Source organism: Wolffia australiana, chromosome 13, assembly GCF_029677425.1.
Source record: "Wolffia australiana isolate 7733 chromosome 13, ASM2967742v1".
Lineage (NCBI taxonomy): Eukaryota > Viridiplantae > Streptophyta > Magnoliopsida > Alismatales > Araceae > Wolffia > Wolffia australiana.
This window is the reverse complement of record NC_135847.1, coordinates 749175-775678: the sequence shown is the minus strand read 5'-3', so window position 1 is coordinate 775678 and position 26504 is coordinate 749175. Positions and strand designations below refer to the sequence as shown.

Genomic DNA, 26504 nt, shown 5'->3' with positions numbered 1-26504 from the left:
TCTTAATATTACACTCTCATCATAATTCACTGAGTCTAATCATGTAATCATGGACTTCATTATAAACATCAAACGAACGTGTTGTATCTATGAACATGAAACAAGATGCGGAATGTGTAATTGGCTTGCAAGCCACATATATATCCATCATCTTGTCCTCTTCTTTAGTCTCCAAGACTAAATATGAATGCACCATCATCATCATCTCTCTCTCATCTCTATCCTTAGTTTTACTCATTCAGAAGATAAAAATATTCCATCATCATCTCTCTCTCATCTCTATCCTTAGTTTTACTCATTCAGAAGATAAAAATATTCCATCATCATCTCTCTCTCATCTCTATCCTTAGTTTTACTCATTCAGAAGATAAAAATATTCTATTATCATCTCTCTCTCGTCTCTATCCTTAGTTTTACTCATTCAGAAAATAAAAATATTCCATCATCTCTCTCTCTCACTATGGTTATTTGATACTCCCCTAGTCCTCTTCTTCACTCTCTATGAATGTATCATCGCCATCATCATCTCTCTCTATCTAATCTCGACATCAATTCCCGCTACTTTTCTCTGCTCGGAGAATAGGGGAGAGAAAACTGGGAAGACCAAACACTAATGCATCATCATAATCATCATCATCATCAACAACAACATCATCATCTCTCTCTCTAATCTCTACACTTAACCCCTTTCCTTCCAAGCCTCGTTCCAAGAGAGAGCACACGAGGAGATAAAAACGGCAGCTCCCCTCCAATCTCCTCCTTCCAAGCCTCCTCCAGCCGCGACCATGCTACGGCGGCTCGCCGGCGGCCCCCGCCGCCTCCCGCCGCTGCTGCGCCGCTTCTGCGCGCCGCCCACGGCGGCGCCGCCGCCGGCGGCGGCGGACTTCATGGCGCAGTTCCTGATCGACTCCTGCGAGCTTCCCCTGAGCGACGCCATTAAAGCCTGCCGGCACCTCGCCCACCTCAAATCCCCCGACCGCCCCGCCGCCGTGCTCCGCCTCCTCCGCCGCGAGGGCCTCTCCCCCTCCCATCTCCGCCGCCTCGTCGTCTCCATGCCCAAGCTCCTCCTCGCCTCCCCCGACAAAACCCTAGAACCCAAGATCCGCGCCCTCCGCTCCGCCGGCTTCTCCCCCGCCGAGCTCGGCGAGCTCGTCACCGCCAACCCCAACGCCCTCCGCGTCCGCGACGTCATCCCCAAGATCGAATTCTGGCGCAAATTGCTCGGATCCAAGCAGAAATTCCTCAAGCTCGCGCGCAATGTCCATCTCCTTAGCCGCAGGATCGACGGCGACGGCACCCCCATCCTCTCCTTCCTCCGCCGGATCGGCATGCCCGATCCCCACATCGCCATGATCCTCGAGCGCCGGCCCAGGCTCGTCTCCTCCCGGCTGAAGCGGATCGAGCTGATCGCCGAGCAGGTTCAGAATTTGGGGGTTTCCCCCGGGTCGAGGACCTTCGTGGAGGCCTTCTCTACCGTCTCGAATCTCAGCCAGGCCACTCTGGAGTCGAAATCGAGCTTGCTGCTCGGCTATGGCTGGTCCAGGGACGATCTTCTTCGCGCGTTCCGTCAGTTTCCGATTGTTCTTCGGCTCTCCGAGGGGAAGCTCCGGGTAGCCATGGATTTCTTGATCAAGGAGGCCGGCTACGAGCCTTCCTACGTTGCTCGCAAGGCTGTTCTTCTTGGGTACAGCATCGATCGGAGGTTGAAGCCGAGGTTCTACGTGCTGAGGTTCTTGAAGGAGAAGGGGTTGCCCGGGGGCCGGCTTGATCTGCTCACCGCCATGATGATCGCCGAGAGCAAGTTCAAGGAGAAGTATCTGCCTTTGCTGCAGCCTTCCTTTCCTGGGATGATCGGTATGTATCCGGATGTTGCCGCCGTGATGAACGCCGTTTCTTGACCTTCGATGGAGAGTTCTTTCCCGCTGCGATTTCTTCCGCTTCTGCCCAATTTTTCTTCCCCATTTTTCATCTTCTTTTCCTTCATCATGAGCAAGAAGATGATTTTACCTGCGAAGAAGAAGGTGGTCTCTGTCTGTCTGTCTGTCTGTCTGTCTGTCTGTCTCTCTCTCTCTCTCTCTCTCTCTCTCTCTCTCTCTCTCTCTCTCTCTCTCTCTCTCTCTCTCTCTCTCTCTCTCTGCGTCTCTGTCTCTGTCTCTCTCTCTGTCTCTGTCTCTCTCTGTCTCTCTCTCTCTCTCTCTTTATTTATCTCTTGATCTCTCTCTCTTTCAATCTCTATCTATCTCTTTATATATCTCTTGATCTCTCTCTTTTAATATATCTCTTTATATCTCTTTATATCTTTCTCTCTCTCTCTCTCTCTTTCAATCTCTTTCTAGTTCTATCTATATCTCTTGATCTCCCTACTTCTTTCCCTTGAAGTCTTTAACTCTATATCGCTTTATTTCTTTTCCTCTAACTCTAACATTCAAGTTCATCTTTCTGATAACTTGTCTACGTCTCTCTCATCCAGTTTCTCTCACTCTCTTCCTCCCAACTTCTCTCTTGCTCCCAATTTCTCTCTCTCTCTCAATTTTTTTTCTCTCTCTCGCTCTCTCTTTCGTTCTCTTTCTTTCTCTGTATCTATTGTTATCTCTTTCTTTATCTTTCTATCTCTTTATTTATCTCTTGATTTCCCTATTTCTCTCTCTAACTCCTTAACTCTCCATCGCTTTATCTCTCTACCTCTAACTCCCTAACATTCCGTCTCTCACTTTCCCCTGCCTCTATAAATTTGTCTTCCTATTTTTCTCTCTCTCCTAGTTTATCCCTCACCCAATTTGTCCAACTCTCTCTCACCCAGTTTCTCTCTCTCTCTCTCTCAATTTTTTTGTCTCTCTCTCTCTCTGTTTCTCTTTCTATATCTATTTATCTCCCTGTTTCTCTCTCTAGAACTCTTTAACTCATCGTTTTACTTGTCTATCTCCAACATTCCATCTATCACCTTCCCCCTGTCTCTATAAATTTATCTTTCTATTTCCCTCTTTCCCAGTTCATCTCTCTGCCAATTTGTCTCCCTCTGGCTCACCCTGTTTCTCTCTCAATTCCTCACTTTGTTTCTCTCCCCCCCTCTCTCTCTCTCTCTCTCTCTCTCTCTTCCTCTTTCCGTCTCTCTCCCTCTCAATTTCCCTGTTTCTCTCTCTCCCAGTATTTCAATCTCCAATTGTTGGGTCCCTCTCCCCCACAATTTTTCTATTGGAGATAATCCAAAAGTACACTTTGGGCGGTTGTGCTATCGTTGTGCAGTGCGGTTTGAATTTTTTAACTGACTTTTCCACAGCACACTTGCTGCAGCCATCACCCGCACTCGGGCAGTAGCACAATTGTTTTCATAGGCTATTTATAGAAAAGTTATCAATTCAATAAATGACTAATGTGGGTGATTGATTTATTGGTTCATTCAGTACTTTCAGTAGTTCAAGACATGTTCAAAACATATTTTTCCGGATGGCAAACTGTCATCTGTCCATCCAAAATTTGTCATCTGTCATCGTCTATCGCGCTATGGATGACTGAATGAGTTGTATTCAGTCATCAGTCATCCGTCACAGAGGACGAATGATTGATGACTAAAATGGCCGAACAGGTGATGAGAATGACTGATGTCGTTCAGGATGAATGATATGTGAATGAATAGAAACTAAATAAAAATAAAGTATAAAGTATCTCCATAAACAGAGAAGATGGGGACTACGATCAGTGACAACAGGAACGATGATCATTGATTGTTGAGGATGAGAATGATGACCACTGATGACGGGGATGCTAAGTATCGAGGATGTGGACAATGACCGTCAAGGATGGGGACGACAACAACCAACGATGGTGGGGATGACGACCATGGAGGACAGGAATGGCAACCACAGGCAGTGGGGATGACAACTGTCGAGGATGGGGACGAAGTCTAGAGAGGACTCGTACGGCGACCATCAACAATGGGGACAACAACCATCGAAGACGGAGATGATAACTACCAACAAGGGGGATGACCACCACCGACAACGGGGATGATGACTGCCGATGATGGGGAAGACCACCGCTGACAATCGGGACGAAGCAATCACCTGCGACTGCAAGATCATCGATGCCAATGCCTTCTCCTGGACATATGAAGTGGCCTGCAAGTCACCCGTCGATGAGTTTGGCAGAGTCCAAGTCCGTGAGAGACATAAAGGGCCATGGAACCCACACCGCCCCCACTCCGTCGCAGGCTGTTTGGCTATGCCCCTAGGGTTGCTCGCAGCTACAGTGCAGGGATGCAGACGGCACGGTTTTTTCGCCCCAGGACAAAAAAATATTCCCGTCCACGAGGTTGGACGAAAACCGGGACGGAAATTTGTCCCAAGTTGAACAGACGGGACGGTTTTCGTCCACTCAGATGAAAAAACCGTCCCGTCCGGAGGTCTTGGGCGAAAAAACCTTCCCATCTGCGTCCCTGCACGGATTTCAGACATCGGACGGGACGATCTTCGTCCAGTCCCGTCCATCGTCCACGTCCCCCACGATCTGGAACTATACTAGTGCAGGGACACGGACAGCATGTTTTTTTTCCAGGACAAAAAAATAGTCCCATCTGCGAGGTTGGACGAAAACTGGGACGGAAATTTGTCCTGAGACGAACGGACGGGACGGTTTTCGTCCATTCAGACAAAAAAACAGTCCCGTCTGGAGGTTTTAGACGAAAAAACTGTCCCGTCCGCGTCCCTGCACTGATTTCGGATGTCGGACGAGACAATCTTCGTCCCGTCCCGTCCAGTCCATTGTGTACGTCTCGGATGATCCAGAACTATACTTGCGGCATGGTCACTCATGCCTAAATTGCCACCTACAAGATCCGCTGACCCCTTGCCTGCTTTGATTCCAACATCCTCGCCCAGGGGACATCGTCAGGTGATGGGAAGACGAGAGGACGTGGGGACCCATGTGATGCAACTGTGATAGATTTTCTCACAACCCGGAGATGTGTGACGGGATGGGGTTCATGTCCATCTACACTTCATAGCGTCATCATCCACCAATCATCATCCATCCTATCACAACATGCCATTCCCAACATCTATTCATCCATCCATATTTCTACATGTATTCTCTCTCTAAATTCTTTAAATTAGCTGCCTTATTCCAATCCCTACATCTCCCAAAATAAATGAACAATCAAATAGAGAAAAAAGAGGGTTATTTATGCTACACTTCACAGCTTCATCATCCATCCTATCCCAACATGCCATTCCCAACTATAGTTCCGGATCATCCCGGATGTGGACTATGGACGGGATGAGATGAATTTCGTTCCCTCCAAAGTCCGGATTCAGTGTAGGGACAAAGGATGGGACGAATTTTCGTCTGACAGTACGACAACCATCCCGTCCAGTTCTCTTGGGACAAATTTTCGCCCAGTTCCGGGAAAACCGTCCTGTCCCTCGTCCCGGACGGAAAAGAAATCATTTGATATTTTTAATATATTAATATAGATTTTTCTAAGTTTTTTAGGAAAATATGTACAAGTATTTCTGAGCGGCGTCAGTTTGCACGCCCGAAAAAATACAGGGACTTTGATGCAAATTGTCATAGCGAGGCCACATGGCTACATCTCAACCGTCGGATGAGAATCCGGCGGTTTTTCGTCTACATTCGTCCGTCCATCGTCCGAGACCTCTGGAAGGATGGTTTTTTTGTCCCATGGGACGAAAACCTTCCCGTCCGGTAGTCCCCGGGACGAATTTTTGTCCCGAATTTTGTCCATACCCTTGGATGGGATGATTTTTTCGTCCCGGGACGAAAAAATCGTGCGCTCCGTATCCCTGAACTATATTCCCAACATCTATCCATCCATCCATCCATCTTTCTACGTGTATTCTCTCTCTAAATTTTTAAAATTAGCTGCCTTTTTCGAATTCCTCTGGGAAGTACATAAATCTCCCAAAATAAATCAACAATCAAATAGAGAAAAAGGAGGGTGATTCATGCATAGAGATTTCCGCGGGGGGCTTTTCAGCAAAATTATTTCTTTTTAAAGGCAGCAAGCACTTCGCGAGTAGATTCTTGAGAGAGAGAGATGCTGAGAGTGGCCGCCGGAGCGGGGCGGCGCTCTTACCGCGCCGGCGCCGGCGCCGCCGTAGCTCCGCCGCGAGCGCCGTCGTCGGCGTTCTCGTCGGGTCTCGGCGAAGAGACGGGAAGGAAGGAGGAGAAGCTGGAACGAATCGCGGACGAGCTCCTTGCCCTAAACAAGCTCGAGAGGTACGACTACGCGATCCTCTTTGCGCTCAAAATGGGGGTCAATCGGTGGGGAAGAGGCGTCCAGATGCCCACGCCGGGCGGCGCTGGATCGGAGAAGGGGCCGGCGCCGTCCGTCGCGGCGGAGAAGACGAGCTTCGACGTCAAGCTCGAGAAGTTCGAGGCCGCGGCCAAGATCAAGGTCATCAAGGAGGTGAGGGGGTTCACGGATTTGGGGCTCAAGGAGGCCAAGGAACTGGTGGAGAAGGCCCCCGTTGTTGTCAAGAAACAGGTCACCAAGGAAGAAGCGGAGAAGATTGCGGCTAAATTGAAGGAAATTGGGGCTACTGTCGTCCTCGAGTGACTTTGAAAACCTTGAATTTTGGGTTCCTCTTGGTAATGGTTGAATAGGTTTTCTGAAATTGACAAAGATCCTGTAGAGTAATTACGATCTCTCTCTATCGCTCTCTTCACTCGGGTATCGTTAATTAACTGCTCGAAATTTCGTATTATTTATCATCTGATGAAATTGACAATGATCCTGTAGAGTAATTGCGATCTCTCTCTATCGCTCTCTTCACTCGGGTATCGTTAATTAACTGCTCGAAATTTCGTATTATTTATCATCTGATGAAATTGACAATGATCCTGTAGAGTAATTACGATCTCTCTCTATCGCTCTCTTCACTCGGGTATCGTTAATTAACTGCTCGAAATTTCGTATTATTTATCATCTGATGAAATTGACAATGATCCTGTAGAGTAATTGCGATCTCTCTCTATCGCTCTCTTCACTCGGGTATCGTTAATTAACTGCTCGAAATTTCGTATTATTTATCATCTGATGAAATTGACAATGATCCTGTAGAGTAATTGCGATCTCTCTCTATCGCTCTCTTCACTCGGGTATCGTTAATTAACTGCTCGAAATTTCGTATTATTTATCATCTGATGAAATTGACAATGATCCTGTAGAGTAATTGCGATCTCTCTCTATCGCTCTCTTCACTCGGGTATCGTTAATTAACTGCTCGAAATTTCGTATTATTTATCATCTGATGAAATTGACAATGATCCTGTAGAGTAATTGCGATCTCTCTCTATCGCTCTTTTCACTCTGGTATCTTTAATTAACTGCTCGAAATTTCACATTATTTATCATCTGATGAAATCGACAATGATCCTGTAGAGTAATTCCGATCTCTCTCTATCGCTCCTTTCACTCTGGTATCTTTAATTAACTGCTCGAAATTTCACATTATTTATCATCTGATGAAATCGACAATGATCCTGTAGAGTAATTCCGATCTCTCTCTATCGCTCCTTTCACTCTGGTATCTTTAATTAACTGCTCGAAATTTCATATTCTTGGTGAATGATTGGGGAAGATTTAAGTTGCTTAATGTCTTTGATCCTGTTATCACTATCGCAAAATTATTATTTTTTTAGATGGATGCGATGATTTCGATTTGAATACTGTTCATTTTCGATTTTACATTTATGGGATTCTGTATTTTTGCTTACGCTCCAGTAGTTTTTGAGCTTGGCAGAAGAAGAAGAAAAAGAAGGGAGCATAAATTATTCGGAATGGTATCGAAAATTTCACAAAAATTTCAATCAGATGGTATTAAGTTTTACATTCAGTTTTTCGTTCACTTTCAACCAGATGACCATGTCATTAGAATAGATAATGAGTGCTGCCAATCTCAGTTATTATTCATTATAGACAAGCGTGATTACCATTACAAAGAATATATCCCACTTTCCATTCGTGATATCGTTTCATTTGCCAGGGACTTTTGAAAAATTGCAAGTACCAAGAAAGATGAAAAATAACCGGAGTTAAGTTTTCATGTGTTTAGCATTATAAATACACGAATAAGTATGGTTATTCTACTTGGTCAAGAAGGTTTAAGTCTCTTTAATATTAAGCACTAAGTATCAAAGTGCATTGAAAACTTGAGTCAACATGTGAGTTTATACCCACTGACTACCCTGTCATTCAGTAATCAACTAAATGGGTTTCCTTATTATTTGTAACAAAACGACTTTGTTTCAACCAAAGTTGATACATCTATGCGATATTAGATGAATGGCGTTTGAAGAGCAAGCAGTCATTTAAAGCAAAATTTGAAAGAAAAGTATTGACGTGATGTGCTTCCTGAGTTTATAGAATTCTATTTTTATTGGCAAAAACACAGTTCCGGGTATGATCGGTCCCAAGGTCGTGCTCATAGACTGGTCCAGCCATGTCCTGGACCCTATCCAGGGGGATTTTATAAATGTTAAGTTATAGAATACTTATTATTGACCTTTGACTCATCTTCCTTCGCTTTTTAGTGCTTGTATATAGAAAATGGTAATGTATTTCTTCTAAAAAATAGTGGCCATATATTTCAACATCGAGACAATAGGAGGAGCATGTAGAAATCTGAATTTGGGTTTATTAATGTAATTGAAGGAATGAACCTATAGACAAATAAAAAATCCTGCAGGGGCTTTCCCAGTAAGATCTCTCAAGAAAATCACCTCCCACCTCTATTGATAAATAATGTAAAGTTTTGCTTTGCATTAATTTCTCATTTCCCTCAATAATATATAAGTCTTTTATTGCCCAATCCCATCAAAATGTTCACCAAAATTATATTCTTTATTAATAAGTGCGAAAAAATCATTTCCGTTTCCAGATTATCAATAAATACAATTTTCACTCGCTGAACTTCTAGTTTTGTACTCTATATATGTGAGCATTTTCACATGGAATATGTTTTATTTATTAACATTTTAAAATGGATTAGGTGTTATGTCCCTCAAGGTTTTTAAATTTATTTTGGCTTAGAATTTAATTAATCATGGACTTTTTCGAACATGCTAAGATTAAGGATCAGGTTATTTTCCTAACTATTTGGTGAAAAAAATGTTATCTAAGATAACAAAGGCCATCTGATTTGGTGAAAATGATTTTAACATCGGTTGAACAAGAGGGTGTGTTAGAAAAATTATGAAAATTTACCAATTCCTTTTGTAATCTATGTCTAATTAGTAATTAAATTTATAAAATTTCCTCAAACTGTAGATAAGACTTTACAAACTACGTTTAAAAATATAATGAGTTGCGTGAAATTTCTTGAAATAATCTGTATTTAAACATATACTCTTCATAGTTTATGAATTTAGGGTGAACATAATAGGGAGTGAATTAGGTTTTTTCTTAATGTACGGATATACCCAATAAACAAATACAAACCCAACAAATGTAGCAAGGGTATGTGTATACAGATTTATCCATATTTGAGCGAAGCCCTTTTTAATCTTGGTACTTCATTTTCCCTAGAACTGTTCCGTGTGAATAGTCCGGCTCATAAATACCACAGGCCTCTGAGTGAAGAAAACATACAATCATTATGACTATTAAAAAACTTCATTACCCTTGGAAAGTTTACCTTCTATCATCAGAAATAAAGGCTTCAAATATGATTTTATCTTCTCCTCCATCTTCAAAGATTTTTGTTGTTGATGATCCTATTGAAGTCATATTTATCTCCACTAACCATAAGTTCCTATTTTAAATACAGATCATAAAACACAAAAAAACACCAAATTTACATTTGTATTTATACTATTTCAAACACAATTGTATAATCTAATTTAATTATAATATTCCAAAATTAAGTGGAACGATATTTCATCTTTTGTCTGCTAAATTAGTTCTTAATCTCAGTTGAAAAATATACTTCAAATCCTTCTATAAAATTGACAATAATCATACTCTCTCAAAATTTACTTATTACAGTTTAATTTTCAATTCATCAGAAATTAATTTTTTTTCATGTATATCTCCCTCAACCTGATTTTGGTCTCTCACTTTTTTCAAAATATCTATGTCTAAATCAAATTACATTTGTTTCAAGGCAGTTCTACTTTTTTTCTCTTCCATCTCGTAAAATTAAATTGCAATTTTCACTTTTCCAAATATCTCTATCTCAATCCTATTTTCCAATATTTTAGAATCCAAATTATTATTTCTATGAGATCTTACTCTTTATGTGCAATTTTTATTTTTTTACCATATTTATCTAATTTTATTATAACGTCACTTTAAATTTTAATTTAATACATCCAGTATGAAAACTAAAAAATATTCACTTTTACTGAAATATTGAGAACTTTCATATCACAATATAATAATTTGATTTTTTATCCTTCCTTTTAAGTCATTAAATATGTCATATTGAATTGGATCATTTATTCTTAGTGATTAAAACAATGATTTTAGAACAGTTCAAGATTTCCTTAATATTTGTTTCACAAGTTTTTGTATAAATTAGTTCTCTTAATTTCATTTTATTTTTTTTCCATTTCAATTTTTCAAAAAAAAATTAATTTAAGGAGATATTAGGGAATCTATAAAAAAATCATCGTTAATTGAATTGAAAAGAAATCATTTTAGAAAAAATATGGCAGTTGTGTGTTATTGATTAAAAGTTGGTGGAGAGATATTGTTATTAAACCTTATGTGGAGTGGTTTGAACCAAGGAAAGGAAAATATGAAAACAATTATTTTATTAAAATTAAATATTAATTATGCTGATATGAATTCCAATGAGTAACTATCATTTTATTAAGAATCAAGCTTGATTGATGTTTCATTAATATATCAAGTGTAGGTTTGCAAGTCCATGATTGACATGAACCATATAGAATCCATGTAGCAGAACACAAAACAACATTTTAACAGACCTTTAAATGATTGAAAACCTGGTGATTGAATCACCTTTGCATAGATCTGATCCTTGATTTCTCATTTACTCAGGCAAGTTGTGTTTAGCCATTTAAGTATCTAGCTTCAAGATGAGTCCACATAATCCTCCACATGTAAAATCTGCTCCTTGTCCCCTAGATGAGTCGTGCTATTTTTCTACCTTTGTAATTTTCCCATTCTGATCAGATAAAGAGAGGATGTTACCTAGATAACTAATAGAGAAGAATATAAATTAATGATAGACAATAAAGACCTCAAGCATGGGTGAAACCCTTAAAAGTTGATGTATATATTCTGCCATCTAGTAGATCATTTGTACATGGCCCTCTAGGCTCCTGTTCAGTCTAGTGAACAACTTGAATGACCTCTAATAACCTTTATTAGTCTACCTTATTAACTTACTATATTAACATATATATTAAGTAAAATGATCAATTTAACTCAATTGATAAGTTTATTTGCCAACTCTTGGGGGCCAAATTACACTATTTATCTAAAATATGCAACATAGTATATTGACTTTCTCATTCACCCTTCTTTCATAAGTTCCCATTCACATATAATCCCTCATCCGCTTGATGTTCGTACAATGACATATGATTCGATCAACTATCAAACTCTAATTTAGCAGTAATGCATTGGGAAATCATTGGATAACTCTTCTCTGATTTTCCACTACCTTGGTTAAGGACCTTATTTCATTATCTTCGTTGATATTTCTCTTCTTATACCAAGGGTGGATGGTCTCATGTTGACCGCTAAATCATCTTTGTAAACTTCTTCACCCAAGCTATGCCATTTTGGGATTCCGTGAATAGGAACATGTAGACCATACTTGAAGTATAACCTTCCAGCCGAAACAAGTCTATTGTGTCTCAGATCTAAGGGCCACTTAGAAAGCCACCATGTGAATCAGCCTGCTTGATAGTTAGATATAATAACATTCAGGGATTTATATTGATAAATTAAATGCACTCTTTCCATAAAGGGCATCCATTATTTGTCCTTAATGCATCAACATTAATGGCAAATGGATTGACAATATTCAGCATATGACTACGAATATAGAGTGATATTCTGCCCATATATTTTGATATCATTCTTGAGTATACTTCAATAAAAATATTTAGAACCCATGTTCAAAGACTACTGATCTTTGTATTATGATCTTATCATAATTCACTTAGTCATAGCATCATTCATTGACTTCACTATAAGCATCACACATGAATTTATTGAACAATATGTGGCTCACCAACCACATATTTTCCTCATTAATCTTGAAAGTAAGAGTAAAGTAATGTAGATATTATTTTTATGAAATATCATATATTTTAAAGTATGGGCACATCATAGGGCAATATGTTGCTTTTACATCAATGCTCTATGTTTTTGGTCTTGTAATCGGGATTTCTTTTTTATTTTTAAATTTATATGTGTTAATTATAAGTTTTCATTTTTTTCAAATAATTGATCTATTCAATTCGTGTTTTATTCTCGTTTCATGAGAAGCTAAATATAAAAATATCTGATTTCAATGAAACGCCAAAATTTTGCTTCACAAAATAATTATAAATAATCCTTATAAATTTGATAATATAAAAATAATATCCTCAATATGTTGTCAAATAGACTAGAAAATGAGCTTAATATCTCTAGATGATTTATTAATCGCTAGGAATTGAAGGTTGGTTTAATATTTCATCGGTTACATTGAATTACATTATTCACTGCAAATTAAGCCATAGATATGAATCTTTATATTAAAATTTTAATAAAATAGAATTTATCTAAAGGTTGACCAATCATAGAGAAATCTTTTGTGCTATGAAATTTTGGTTGTGTAATCGGAGCGTTGGATTTTTTACCTTACTATAAATGCCAGCTGTCTATTTATATGAATGCAGTATACTATCAAATTCCACACATTTCATCTAAAAATAATTTTTATTAATTTTAAATTCTTGAGCTATTTAATATATGTTATCCTTATTGACACTGATTTTACCCAAGACAAATAAAATGGACATAGGGTTAGGTAGTCCTCTTATACCAAGTAGGAATGAAAATATTAGAAACATTAAATTAAATATTCATAAAAAATACTTAATATTGCCTTTGAGTCATGTGTCTTAGCCTTTAACAGTTGAATCTTTCAGCTGGATGAAGTTTTCAAACCAAAAAATATTTTTTTTCATGTTTTTATTTCATAAGATAATTAAGAAAATGTTTTTAAGATCCACGGTTCATAATATGTTTAAAATATGTTTCACCTAATTTTTCTTACATTTAAAAGAATATTTTTTTATTTTTGAGTCTTATCAGAGCCTACTTGAAGTGTATATTTTAATGAGGTGATTTTGAAGAGTATAGAGGTGTGAGCATACGAGTAGGGGAGGAGAGAACATTCTTTAGCCAGGTCGAGTAAGTCTCAATAAGTCCCGCTACGCCAACCCAGATTTAAGCAAGACTTGGGGTACATGTTCTGAAGTTAAGACCTGAGGTGCATCTTCTGAAATTCCAAGTTATAAGAACATGGGAATTTCATCCAAAATCCCATACCTTTTCTTCCCAATTATTTTCCCCCAATTTCAGCAATACTGGTCAATTTTATCTTGTCCCACTATCTATCAACATGATCTCACCATGTTTCATCCATGCTAAAGTTCAGCCTAATTGGCAGTATTAATCCCACATCTCCATAGATAGATCCCTTTGCTCATCCTGCATACTGAAATAAGGGGTTAAGAGGCATATTAATAGTTATTATTGAATTTTTATCCTACCAGTTAAAGACAGGTCAGGAAATTTCCCAGCTATCAAATGTGGCACCCTTGCAAAACATAAAATTTGGGATCTATGAGAATATGTCATTCATCACCTCAATTTGCTCTATTTGAACAGCCTGAAAAATCTAGTTGACAGTAGGACTTTAAAAATGAAAAAATGGCTCAAAATAATATCCAAGAGTTGAATAGGAGATATAAATCAATTTTATATGGGCAATGTTACCAAAAATGGACAGTGCCGATGAAAAAAAATGTGCTGGACTTGATAATATCCCAATTGCTGTAGACGGCATAATCTTCGCCTCTACCTTCCAATGAATATGTAAGGACTTTAATACACATACACATAAGGTTTTAAACGAATTTCAGGAGAGGCCTATATCAACATGTCTAGAGGTACTAGTTCAGCTGAACATTTCTATCCCCAGCACAACCTTACTAGAATGAAATATATTCTTACTCTTTGACTCTACTCTTCTTGATAGAAGTCCAAATTGGCCAATTTACTCCAAGGAAATACTCTATGAAAACAAACTACCTCAAGACATGTTGATAAGGTTTCAAAAAAAAGTATCAACATGTCTTGAGGTGCTAGTTCAGCTGAATATTTCTATCCCCAGCACAACCTTACTACAATGAAATATATTCTTACTCTTTTGGCTCTAGTCTTCTTGATAGAAGCCCAAATTGGCCCATTTACTCCAAGGAAATACTCTATGAAAACAAAGCATGAGTAATTTAGAGGGTGGAGACGAAGAAAAGCTACGATCTTTTCCAATTTCCATGGCGAGAAAACCTCCTCGCTGTCTTCTTCTCCCGTCCAAACACCACACGCTCTTGGTTGGAGTATCTTTCCTTCCAGAGGGAAAGGATGAATGGGTTGAGAGCCGTCTGTCGAGCGCCTTCGAGAGGGCTTCTCTCCCAGGCTATCGTCTACGATTGTAGAAACCGGGTTCAATTGCTTCGTCTTTCGCTCTCTTCTCGTCCGCCATGCCAATCCCGGAGCTTTGGAAAGATCTCCCGAAATACCCTCTTCCTAATATCCTCTCCGGCGCAGAGGAGAACGATCGCCATGGCCTCTGTTTGGTCCTCGGAGAGATCACCGTACGAGACCCTTGGTAGCTATCAATCCTTCTCATTCCATTTTTTCTTTCTTATATGTGATTTTTAATATGGGTTTTATTCGAGGAAGAGGAAATAGTTCGTAGCTTGGTTTTTCTCATTTTTTTTTTTTTTTTTTGATTTGCTATCCAGAGTTGGAGGGGGATGCTGATGAAGATAAGATCAAGACTGCGTACCGGCGGTTGGCGAAATATTATCATCCGGATGGTATGAAGTATCTTCTTTCTCTACTATTTGAGTATGTTACTCGCAGTTTTTTCCCTGTAGTTTTGCAATTATATTCAAGATTAACCAGGTTATTCTTAATTATATTCGTGTTTTTACCCTAGTCCTGGTAACTGTCCAGTTTCTTCGTTGTGGTAACTTTTTAAATGTTTGCGATTAATATTGCTTCCATGATTACTTTTTTTTTATGAATTTCTATGATGAGATAGAGAGATAAATTTAAACATTTGCATCGTATCATGTGCATGAACAGTGTCATAATTATCCTTATTCCTCTATTTTTTTAAGTTTAATTCATGGAAGAGATTAATCAAGATATTTAGATCACATGAGATTGATATAATAACAGGCCCACTTTTGGCATTTTTCTCCACTCTTCTCCGGATAAGAACCATATTAAGAAGGGTCTGACTTACAACCTCGCAAGGTTTTGGTGTCTTATTGAGTTGTTGTCTTGGAAAATACTTCTGCTGATAATTGATGGAAGAAATCATAATTGGTTCTGTTGCTCATGGTCAGTGTATGATGGGAGGGGAACTCTGGAAGAGGGAGAAACCGCGGAAGCTAGATTCATTAAGATACAGGCTGCTTATGAGCTCTTGATTGATGATGATAAGAGAAGGGAATATGACAGGGATCACCGAGTCAACCCGGCAAAGGTTTGAACCTAAATCACCAAGTCTCAGTTTTTGTTTCTAGTTGAGTTAGTTAATAATTGTCCAAGATAAACAAAAAGGAAGATCTTGTGCAAAAGAAGCAAGCCCAATTTATTTCTTCTTCTCAGAGGTTTTTATCTTGGTGGCTCAGGCTTCAAAAGCTTGGATGGAATGGCTGATGAAGAAGAAGAAAGCCTTTGAACAACGAGGGGACATGGCTGTCGCCGCGTGGGCTGAACAGCAACAACACGAACTCAATCTCCGTGCGCGTAGCCTCTCCAGATCCAAGGTTGAATATTTTTTCCCTATTAATGATGCTTTGGTTATTTCATACTTTCATAGTAATTTAAAAATGTGATACTCTGTAAATTAATTGCATTATTTCTTAGCTAAACATACAATCATTATCAAAAAATGATATGCTAATTTTTGAGAGGAATTGGGATGTAGATCGACCCCGAAGAGGAGAGGAGAATACTGGCAAGGGAGAGGCGGGCCTCTATGGAGAACTACAACAACACTCTTAAGAGGCACACACTTGTTCTAAAGAAGAGGGACATGATGATGAGGAAGAAGAAAGCCGAGGAAGACCGCCGTGCAACTATCTCCCAGCTGCTTGCCGCGGAAGGCCTTGAACTGGATGATGAACAAGAGGATACCTTTTAATAATTTTTGTTATGGTTAGTTTAAGATTGATACATTTTCATATTATATCCTTAAATGTCTGTATTTTATAATTGTATATATGTTCGTTTTCAGTAGGGGCTGTCTGCGATATTTAACCTTTATAAGATGTTTGCTTTGTGCGCATACAACGTTTGAAGTAACTTTGGATGGTTCCTTTTTCTGTGGGAGAATCTAATAGCCTTCCGACAGTAGAGTGGATGCTTGTTTCAAAATGATACTCGTTAGTGTGGTATCAATGCTATATATTTTATTTTCATCTAATGTCTGAGAGGTGGGTTTTGGTATTTTTTGTAGTACGTCTACCTAGAGATTCCCTTAAACCCTATCTGCGTGCTTGTTGAGTTTTTTCCCCTGATATTATCATTGTTGAAAAACATGAATTCTTAGTGAACATTCATCGTGTATATATAAATATTTTCCTCTTAAATTTAGAAGTTTAAGGTTTCAAGATGATAAAATCAAGATAACCTTGGGGAACGGATGCAACATGATTAGACTTTCATAGACTCAAGTTCCTTTAGTTCTCATTTCTAGTGTCGACTATCGATATTTGAAATTATTTGAAAAAATATTTTGAAAAAATAAGCCATTGACTCTACTATCGATGCCGAACTGTCTCCACTTCTCATATCGATGTGTGAAAAGTTACGGACCACTAAAGTAATATTTAATTATTGGAATATTCTTAAGTAATATTTTGGATCCGAATTTCATAGAGATGTTTGAAAAAGTTGAACAGAGGATCCTGGTTATAGAAACTCTAAAACTTTTAACTCAGGTACATGCGATAAAAAACACAATTAAATATGAACCAATTTTTCTATTCCAACAGTATTCAGGTAATTTTTGAGATGTTTTCGAGCACATTTGACATACTTTCAGACCCATTTTTTAAGTTCCAAATTAAATAACTGTAGTTATTAAATGTATTAAATATTTTTCTGAAGAGGTATGCTTGAAAAGTTATGCGAATGCAGATGCGCAACGTTTATTTTATATCTAGGAAAGAGGTATAATTGAGAAGTTATTTACACAGTATTTTAGAAACTATAATTGAAATATGGTTTATAACTCAATGTCTAAACAAGGAAGCCCTTTTGTGTTGAAAAGCTGAACATCCATATTTACTTATGGATGTTCAAAAAAATATGTCGAGAAACTATACAGCTGATATTCAGAAACTGATGAAGAAAATATAGCTTTGTAAACATGACTGGAAAAGGGATTAGCAAAAGAATGATTAAAAATTATATTTCAGTATTGTAGGGCAAATACGATTACCAAGATTCATATCTTCACTGAAATTTATTTTGGGAATTCTACACTTTTTGTTTAGAGATTGAAGAACAAAGGTTTTCTAAATACACAGAAGGATGATGCGTATACCAAACAAGTATTAATAATAATTTTCCTGACATTTCCTCTGCTCATCCATCATTTAGACAAGACATACATAATTTAGTTAAGATATGAATTTAATAGAAAACTGTAGGAAAGTGGACCTGCACATCAAAGTTACTTTGAAATAATTGAAGGACATGTAATACCAATGATTATCTACAAAATGAGTTAAAAAATAAAAATAATTTTTTTGGATAATTCACACCTGTATGCCTTATCATTAGCTAAGAAGACAAGTTTTACTAACTCAAAAGATCATGTGCCTAAAGAATTATTGAAAGTTGTTGTTCTTTAAATAGTCTTAAAAGCACACGTGTGTAATTTTTTTCATTGTACATCATCTTCATAACCTCCCTTGTGTACTACTTCAAGGAAAAAAAACAAATATGAGACTATTTCCAAAAACAGAAAAACAGATTTAGCAGTTTATCATTGCTAATACTTGACATCACTAAATCTATATAATAAGATTGCTAAATTATTATTTGAATAAAAAAATCCCGTGAGGATAGGTATTGAGCAACGAATTCTTAATACTTCTTAACTTCATAATTTTCTCAAAAAAACAAAAATAATTTTATCCCTCTTCCTGTTTGGGACATCTTCATAAACCATGTCAGTGTCTTTGTGCTACTATGCTCAAAGGGATATGACGAAATGAAAAGCTTAGCAACTATTAGAAATCAAACTTTATAACTTTATTTTCATTTGTATTTTCTCGTTTTTTTCTATATGAAAAATGTGATTGCTGGTTTACAATTATTCTTTAGCAAAGATAATGAGTCAAAAATATTCTTTCACGAAGATGTGATGAAAATGTTCTTACGCTATTCAATCTTTCATTTAAAGTAAATATTAAATTATATTTTTGGAAAATATAATTTAATGAATATTCCAAAGAATCCGCAGCAGATATTACCCTATAATTAGATCCAAAAGCTATGTCTCAAATCGCAAGTGTGAATTTCAAAAAGATCCTCTTTACTTTGTTAGTTTATGACAATAGCTTAGGAAAACTTAAGGTGAAGGAGCTAACTTAGGTATTTCAAAATTTTAAGTGATAATCAAGCATATGTAAAAATATAGAAATATGAGTCCTAATGGGTTGGGATTTGAGGATAATATCCATACGCTAGTTTTATACACTTTGGGCTGCTTTTAATTATAAGTGAGGTATAATCTGCATTGCCTTAATTTCTCATTAGGTCTACATAATGTCTCTAGGAAGTCAAAGGGCTTTGCATAATCAATGAGGATATACTAAAAGACTTGAAATTCTAATAATCATGCTTTTAGAAGTTGAAATTGTATGCCCTCTTGATTTTGCCACCTGAGATTCAGTGGCCATCAGCTGGATTCTTTACTGTTTTCATTCCACGTGGCCCCATTCCCCAAACTGTGATTTCTGACATGAAGTATAGTAGAAAATAATGAATTTCTAATTTCCAATTCTAATTTTATTCCATCTAGTCCCCAATATCTTGAAAGATATTTCCCCTAAACTCTATATCTAGCCAAGCATATAGTGCTTTTTTTATAAGTTTATAGTGCCTTTTCATTGCCCTCTTAATCAGCAAGAGTAGAAATAAAGAAAATGTTAAGACAATGATGGCAAGTTGTCATAGTCTTCCGTCAACAATATGTGGTCAATGATGATGACTACGACGAACTCATCATCATCGTCTGGTCCACGCCAACCATTACAACAATCCCTACTCCGAACTCACATCATCCCAGTTGAGGTAGACTCATCTATATAGCTGCAAAATCTAATGTCATGATACAAAGATCAAGGAAACGATCATGGTTTTCTGGCTATCTGGTTCAAGCTATCCAGGGTGTCCTTGATGTCTCTAAACCTTGGGTGGGAAAAATCTCCCACCAAAAACCTATCCAACACGCCGTCCACCTCTATCAGGCTATGGCCAGGCTCTTTTTTCAGCCCGGATCCCTTGAGCAGCTGCCTCACGCCAGCAGCCTCCCCCCATCTCCCCGAAAGCGCATACAAGCTCGCCATGAGCACGTACGGCGAGCTGCTTGCCGGCTGCAGCTCCATCAGCCTTTCCACCACTCGCCGCCCCGCGGCCATATCGCCATGCAGCCTACATGATGACAGCAAGCTCCCCCACACCACCCAGTCCTCGCCGAGAACACCCTCTTTCAGATAACTCTCAGCCTCTTCCAACCGCCCTGCTCTTCCCAAAAGATCAACAATGGCAGACAAATGCTCAGCTCCGAGACGGCTTCCCATGGCATCAACTATAGCTCGCCCTTCCTCCACCATCCCTGCATGGCTGCATGCAGCGAGAACCCCGGAGAGGGTGCAACTGTCTGGGTGCAACCCTTCCTCTGCCATCTCCTTCAAGAGCTCCAGAGCTCTTCTCCCCTTTCCATGGTAGCCGCACCCGGCTATCATCGTGTTCCACGAGACGAGGTTCTTCTCTGAAATCCCGCGAAATATTGTCTCTGCACAGCCTATCTCCCCACACTTGACATACACGTTCATCAGTGCATTCTGCACTGCGACGTCTTCGTAAGGAGCTCCTGCTCTGAGAACTCTTGCATGGACTTGCTTTCCATGGTTGACTGACGCGAGCCCCGCGGCGGCGGCCAGCACGCAGGAGAAGGAAAACCCGTCGGCTTCCTTCATACCTCGGAAAACACTTAGTGCTCCGGCATGGTCTCCGTGGCGCGAGCAGCACGCCATGTAAGTATTGTAAGAGATTGTATCCTTGCCCTCGATAAACAGGAAGACACTCTCTGCTTCTTCTGGCGCGCCTTGCTTTGAATACACAGCGAGAATGGCATTGCCCACGAAGGCAGACCTGTCGAGCCCGAGCTTGATGGCGAGGCAGTGGATAAGGAAACAGCTAGTAAGCGATAACGATGAAGCTTCGTCTTCTTCCTGAATTGCACCAAGAAGGGCAACCAGGGAGAAGTGATCGGCAACAAGCCCACGCCGGTTCATGACTCTAAACAGGTTCAAGCTCTGCTGGAACTGGGAATTATCAGCAAGCCCAGCGATCATGGTGTTGTAGGCCACGAGGTTAGGGGCTGGGAGGTTGCAGAAGATTTGCATGGCGTCGACGGGGCGGCTGCACTTCATGTAAAAGGAGATGAGAGAGTTGCTGACAAAGGAGACAGCGCCATGGCCAGTTCTGAGCACACGGCTGTGGATCTGGAGACCGGCTTGTAGGTCAAGCAGGTGAGCGCAGGCAGAGATGGCGCCGGCGTAGATGAACTCATTCGCTGAGCATGGCAGCTCGGTGAAGAGCGCGATGGCTTCTGGAGCTCGCCCGGCTCTGTCGCAGCCAGAGATGATCAATGACCAAGAGACCATATTTCTCTCAGGCATTCCTCCGAAAACGTGATGGGCAATTGAGATTCTGCCGCATCGCGCATAGAGGTTGATGAGATGGTTGGAGAGGATGACGTCTGAAGCTTGCCCGCTCGTGATGACCGCCGCGTGCAGGCGGAGACCGCGGCGGAGATCGCCGGACTTGGCGCAGAGGTGGAGAAGAGAACTGATGCCATGCCGCATCAGAAATCGACCTTAAATTGCTCACTGAGTAGATCAGCCGCTTCCCCTGCTGCTCGGTTTTCTTGCTAGTTTCAGAGTGTTGGGTTGGGCAAGGGGACCAGAGAATTTGAACTGGCGAGGATGGAATAATAGCCAAATTAGGCGCTTGGGACATGATCCAGATGGGTAGGTGCGATATGCGATTTTATTTCAAAGAATCAACCTTCCACCTGAAATCCACAGGACCCACAAATTCTTAGATCAAGGCATCGAAATCATGGAATCGAAATCGCCCCCAACAAAAATGATCAACTGATTAAGGACTGAAGGAGAAGCTTATGCGTTTCAAAGCATCAGGAACTTGTCCTTCGCCTCGCCGCCCATTTCAATCGATCTACGGTTTGGAATCCGCCAGACCCACCGATCAGAGATCAAGAAAATTAAAGTCATGGAATTCAAATCCCACCCAACCTCGATAACTACATAATTAAGGATTGGATGAGAAGGGATGGGGTTTCAAAGCATCAGGAACTAGTCCCACGGCCTGGAATCGTCTGGAGACGCAAAGCGAAAAACAAAGAACCCAAATATCGCCCAACATCGATAATCATCAACTTAAGAACTGGGTAAGAAGCGATGGGGTTTTGAGAACATCAAGACAGAAGATTGATGGAATCACCTAGGCAAGCAGATCGCGAATCTCAGAAGAGAATCAGACCAGATCGAGATCCACCTTAGAAGGCGGGTCCGGAAGATTTCGATTTGTAGCAGTGAAAATCCAAAACTTTGCAAGATTTCCAGAAAATCCGAGCTGCCCACCGCAACAACAGATCGGCAACTCAGGATTTCACTTCAACCCTCCATTCTTTCTCCTCGCTCTTCTCTCTCTCTCTCTCTCCATAACTCTCTCTGTATCTCTCTAGAGCTTGTACCTTCGCCGGAGGTGGGTTGCTTTCTCTTTCTTGTTTGAAAATGTCGAGCTTTCTCTCTCTACGCTGCTCGTATTTGATTTCGCTTGGCGGCTTGTGTCTTGGGTTGAATGCAAGAAATTTAACAATAATTTTTGTAGAAGAGATAAGAGAGATGAGAGAGAGAGATAAGGATAGATAGAGATCGATGGATATAAAGATAGATATAAAGAGAGGTAGAGAGAGAGAAATAGTTGTAGAAATAGAAATAGAGAGAGATAGAGTGAGGGATTGAGAGGGAGATAAAGATAGAGATGGGTAGAGAGGTAGATAAAGATAGAGATGGAGAGAGAGACTGATAGAGACAGAGGGAGAGACAGAGATAGAGATAGGGAGAGGGAGAGGGAGAGAGATAGAGATAGAGATAGAGGGAGCTATAGATAGATATAGATAGAGAAGCGAGAGATATAGAGATACAGATCGATATAAAGATAGAGATAGAGATAGATAGAGATATCGATCTAAATAGCGATATGGATAAATATAATAGAGAGATGGACATAGAGAGATAGGTAGAGATAGAGATAGATATACATATATAGAGAGAGATGATGATGGTGGATAATGTCCCCAGATGGGTAGTTTCAGAGTTCCAGTTTCTTCATTTTTATGGATTTACAAGATGGCGGAGACATTGTCCTTATTTCCATAATTTTTTGCAAGTTTAGTTCATGAAAGAGACTAATTAATATATCTAGATCACATGAAATATTTAAAATGATATGAACTATTATGGCCTTTTTCTCCTCATTTCTCCCGATTTTAACCAAATATAGAAATGTTTGACTTAGAACCTCAAAAGGTTTTGGTGACTTACTGAGTTATTATCTCTGAAAATACTTCTTCTGATAATTGATGGAAGAAATCATAATGGGTTATGTTGCTCACGGTTAACGTATGATGGGAGGCGAACTCTGGAAGAGAAAGAAACCGCAGAAGCTAGATTCATTAAGATACAGGCTGCTTACAAACTCTTGATAGAAGATGATAAGAGTAGGGAATATGACAGGGACCACCGCGTCAACCCATCAATGGTTTGAAGGTAATTCACCAAGTCATATTTTTTTTGCTTCTAATTGGGTTAATTTGTAACTGTCCAAGATGAATGAAAAGACAGAACTTGTGCTAAAGAAGCAAACCAAATTTATTTCTTTGCAACCAGATATCACTTCTTCTTCTTAGATGGAATGGCTGATGATGAAGAAGTAAGCCTTTAAACAATGAGGGACCATGGCCGTTGCTGAATGGGATGAGTGTTGGAAAAAACAAGGGTTTCTCCTTGTTTATCACTTAGGGAAGAATAGAGGTAATAGAGTAAGGGAAATGAAGAACGTAACTGCTATTCAACAAGCACACTACATGCACGCTTATAGTGAAAATTTACACATTCTCAAGCTTTACAAAGATATTTTCAAAATAAATCCTAGAGAAAATGAATAGAGGCCTTCTGAAAATACTGGAAGAGTTGCATCTCTTCACCTTGACTTTCAAAATGATAACAGTCAGTTTAACCATTCAAGGTCAAGATTACACCCAAAAACCTTGTTGATGTCCTTCTGATATATTCTGAACACCAAATTGTAAATGTAGTTAAATAAGCCTAACCTTTCCTAGGGATTTAGAACATATCTGCCATCTAATCCTTTCAACTGACATATTGTATGTAATATTCTTTTCTTCTAAACATGACCTGATGAAGGGAAATGTTTGGATGATGTGTTTTGATATACTCATGAAAGAATGGATTCTTACTTAAGGCAATATCAGATTTGTTCTCCACCATAAGATTCACCACCTTCACATCCTCATTCTTCAACTCATCAACCAATCATGCCAGCCAGATCCCTTGGCTAACAACTCCTGTGATAGCTACATATTCCGCGTCACAAGCTGACAATGTTGTAATTTTCTGCATCTGTGATGTCAATGGCATTATACCTCCAAGGAAATAAGCCATTCATGAAGCAGTCTTTCTATTTTCCACATCCCCATCATGATTAGCATCACTGTACCCAATCAGTTCTTTTTCTCCTATCTTCTTGTAGTTGAAACCATAATCTAGGGTCCATTTGATGTATGTAAGGATCCTCTTGACTCCATTCATGTGTTTAGTTAGCAGGGGGTTTTTCCATATACCTGCGCAAAATTCCCATATAGTATATCAAGTAAGGTCTGTTATGCATTAGATACCTTAAATTCCAATTAAAATATTTAAATGTGTGGAATAAACAGGTGGTGAAGTTCTGACTGCACAAAACTTCTGCCTAGATTCAAGAATGAATTTTTCTGGATTGCATTCTTCCATCCCATTTTGCTGTAGAATACTTTAGGCAAACGCCTTCTGATTCAGCTTCATCTGTCCATATTTTTGATATACTTCAATACTAAGCTATGAGTGATATCTCAAGCTTTAAAAACCAAAGGTCACTCATCTCAAACTTCTTCTTCATCTCCTCCTGGAACTGCTCAATTTCACAATCATCATTCCCCGTCACAATGAAGTCATCAACATACACAGCAACCAATGGCAACCAGTAACTGGAATGCTTTGTATAAACAACATGGTTGGCAAAGATACTGCAAATACAAGTGAGATAATACTGTTATCCAGATTTTGGTTCCATTCTCCTGGTGCTTTCTTTAACCCATGCAATGCTTTCTTCAGTCTGATAAGTAAGTGCTCTTTGCCCGTTTGAAAGAAGCCATTTAGTTGTCTTATATAGACCTATTCTTCTATCCCCCCATTCAAGAAGACATATTTAACATCCAGATGCTGTAATTGGGAATTTTCTCCATCCTTTTAGCATGAGAAAAAACTTCATTAAAGTCAACACCAAATTTTTGTAAATACCCTTTAGCAACTAATCTTGCTTTGTGCCTCAGGAAATCTCCTCTACGACTCCTCTTCACCTTGTAAACACACTTAAGACCAATAGGTTTGATCAAGATGGCGGGGGGAAAGAGCTCCCGAGTTTGATTATTCACAATGGTCTTCATCTCTTCTAGCATGGCTTGTCTTCATACACCTTAATACACTTCTCGACAATTCTTTAACCCACTTTCGACTAACATCAACTCTTGAGGATCTAGATACACGTGTGAGTCTTCATAAAGTCTGTCCAGATTTTCCTTCTTGCTCTTCTATAGTGGCTTCATTACCTCCCTCTTCTTGAGTACCTAACTCAAGGATGATTTGTTCCTCGAGGCTATCATCACAATCTATTGTCAGTTTTAAACAACCTAGGGTATCAATGTTACCTTTAACCATCTGATTTTTTGAACTATCCCACTTTGATTGGTCTTCTTCTTCAAAGACCGCATCCTGCTCACATGGACTTTGTTCTTAACTGGTTCATAGTATCTGTAAGCCTTTGAACAACTTTCATAACCCATGATTATTTAGGTCTAGTTCTGTCATCAAGGGTCTGCAAACTTCTTCGATGTGTCTTGGCGTAACCAGTTAAACCAAATACTTTGAGATGACTGATAACACACAATATTTATAGGTTAATATGATGAAATTAAAAAAATTATTCACATTAAACTTATTATATGTGTGTTATCAAGTGTAAAATGATTAAATCCATTTTTTGAATCATTTTCAATTTTGTGATTTTTAAAGTATTTTAGGGAATTTTTTACAATATATTCTGAAGAAAATAATTTTTTGTGTCACAATATGATTTTTCCAGAATTATTTGGCTTTCTACTCTAAAGATATGATTTATCAAACGAGAATACATATTTATTTATATGTGTTGGGATTATATATAATTTTATAAGAATTTTACACATTTTTTGGTCTCTTATTTCTGCAATGCCATGTGTCACTATTCGATTAGTTAACAAACAACAAGTGGTTATGGTTAGTGATTGGTGACATCCAATTATTAAGCATCTTTATGATTGTAATGATTGGTGTCAGCCATCATTTAGTACAAACTGTTATGGCATTGCGATTAGTGATGCCATTATGGCATTTATTAGTAACAATTTATCTCTCTTCTTTTTATTTTCATAGGATGACGTGTCCCAATGGAAAAAATACATTTTTGAAATAAATGTGACTCAGAAATCAAGGCTAAAAAATTTAAACTAATGATTTTTATTTCCTTTGAGTATTGCACTGTGATAAACTCAAAATTTGGGTAAAAATTACGCCGT

The 26504-nt window shown here is 39.0% G+C and overlaps 3 protein-coding genes and 1 pseudogene across 5 annotated transcripts; 3 read left to right on the top strand and 1 right to left on the bottom strand.

The window, feature by feature from the left end:
- Positions 1–726: 726 nt before the first annotated feature.
- Positions 727–1935, top strand: LOC144711445 (uncharacterized). Its single transcript, XM_078585454.1, has one exon. The coding sequence runs from the start codon at positions 786–788 to the stop codon at positions 1896–1898; it is 1113 nt and encodes a 370-aa protein (XP_078441580.1). The 5' UTR covers positions 727–785; the 3' UTR covers positions 1899–1935.
- A 4093-nt stretch (positions 1936–6028) lies between these two features.
- On the top strand, positions 6029–6770 carry LOC144711447 (uncharacterized; annotated as a pseudogene).
- Positions 6771–14516: 7746 nt separating this feature from the next.
- LOC144711279 (Chaperone DnaJ-domain superfamily protein) lies at positions 14517–16525 on the top strand. The gene is made up of 5 exons (XM_078585226.1): positions 14517–14879; positions 15016–15090; positions 15628–15767; positions 15916–16053; positions 16215–16525. The coding sequence occupies exons 1-5, from the start codon at positions 14633–14635 to the stop codon at positions 16428–16430; spliced, it is 816 nt and encodes a 271-aa protein (XP_078441352.1). The 5' UTR covers positions 14517–14632; the 3' UTR covers positions 16431–16525.
- Positions 16526–19589: 3064 nt separating this feature from the next.
- LOC144711250 (pentatricopeptide repeat-containing protein At3g53360, mitochondrial-like) lies at positions 19590–22421 on the bottom strand. 3 transcript variants are annotated; one of them, XM_078585196.1, is made up of 2 exons: positions 22305–22421; positions 19590–21602 (listed from the first exon to the last, which is right to left on the bottom strand). In XM_078585196.1, the coding sequence occupies exon 2, from the start codon at positions 21391–21393 to the stop codon at positions 19654–19656; it is 1740 nt and encodes a 579-aa protein (XP_078441322.1). In that variant the 5' UTR covers positions 21394–21602; positions 22305–22421; the 3' UTR covers positions 19590–19653. The 3 variants fall into 3 exon arrangements, with proteins under 3 accessions (XP_078441322.1, XP_078441319.1, XP_078441320.1); XM_078585193.1 differs by having other exon boundaries at positions 22052–22414; XM_078585194.1 differs by having other exon boundaries at positions 22106–22414.
- Positions 22422–26504: the final 4083 nt, after the last annotated feature.

What these genes read in the sequence shown, in the direction of transcription:
- LOC144711279 (XM_078585226.1), top strand. Translation starts at nt 14,633, where the DNA reads ATGAATGGGTTGAGAGCCGTCTGTCGAGCGCCTTCGAGAGGGCTTCTC. An exon ending in ATCACCGTACGAGACCCTTG is followed by an intron (nt 14,880 to 15,015) that starts GTAGCTATCAAT and finishes TTTGCTATCCAG; the next exon opens with AGTTGGAGGGGGATGCTGAT. An exon ending in GTAGCCTCTCCAGATCCAAG is followed by an intron (nt 16,054 to 16,214) that starts GTTGAATATTTT and finishes ATTGGGATGTAG; the next exon opens with ATCGACCCCGAAGAGGAGAG.
- LOC144711250 (XM_078585196.1), bottom strand. Translation starts at nt 21,393, where the DNA reads ATGCGGCATGGCATCAGTTCTCTTCTCCACCTCTGCGCCAAGTCCGGC.
- LOC144711445 (XM_078585454.1), top strand. Translation starts at nt 786, where the DNA reads ATGCTACGGCGGCTCGCCGGCGGCCCCCGCCGCCTCCCGCCGCTGCTG.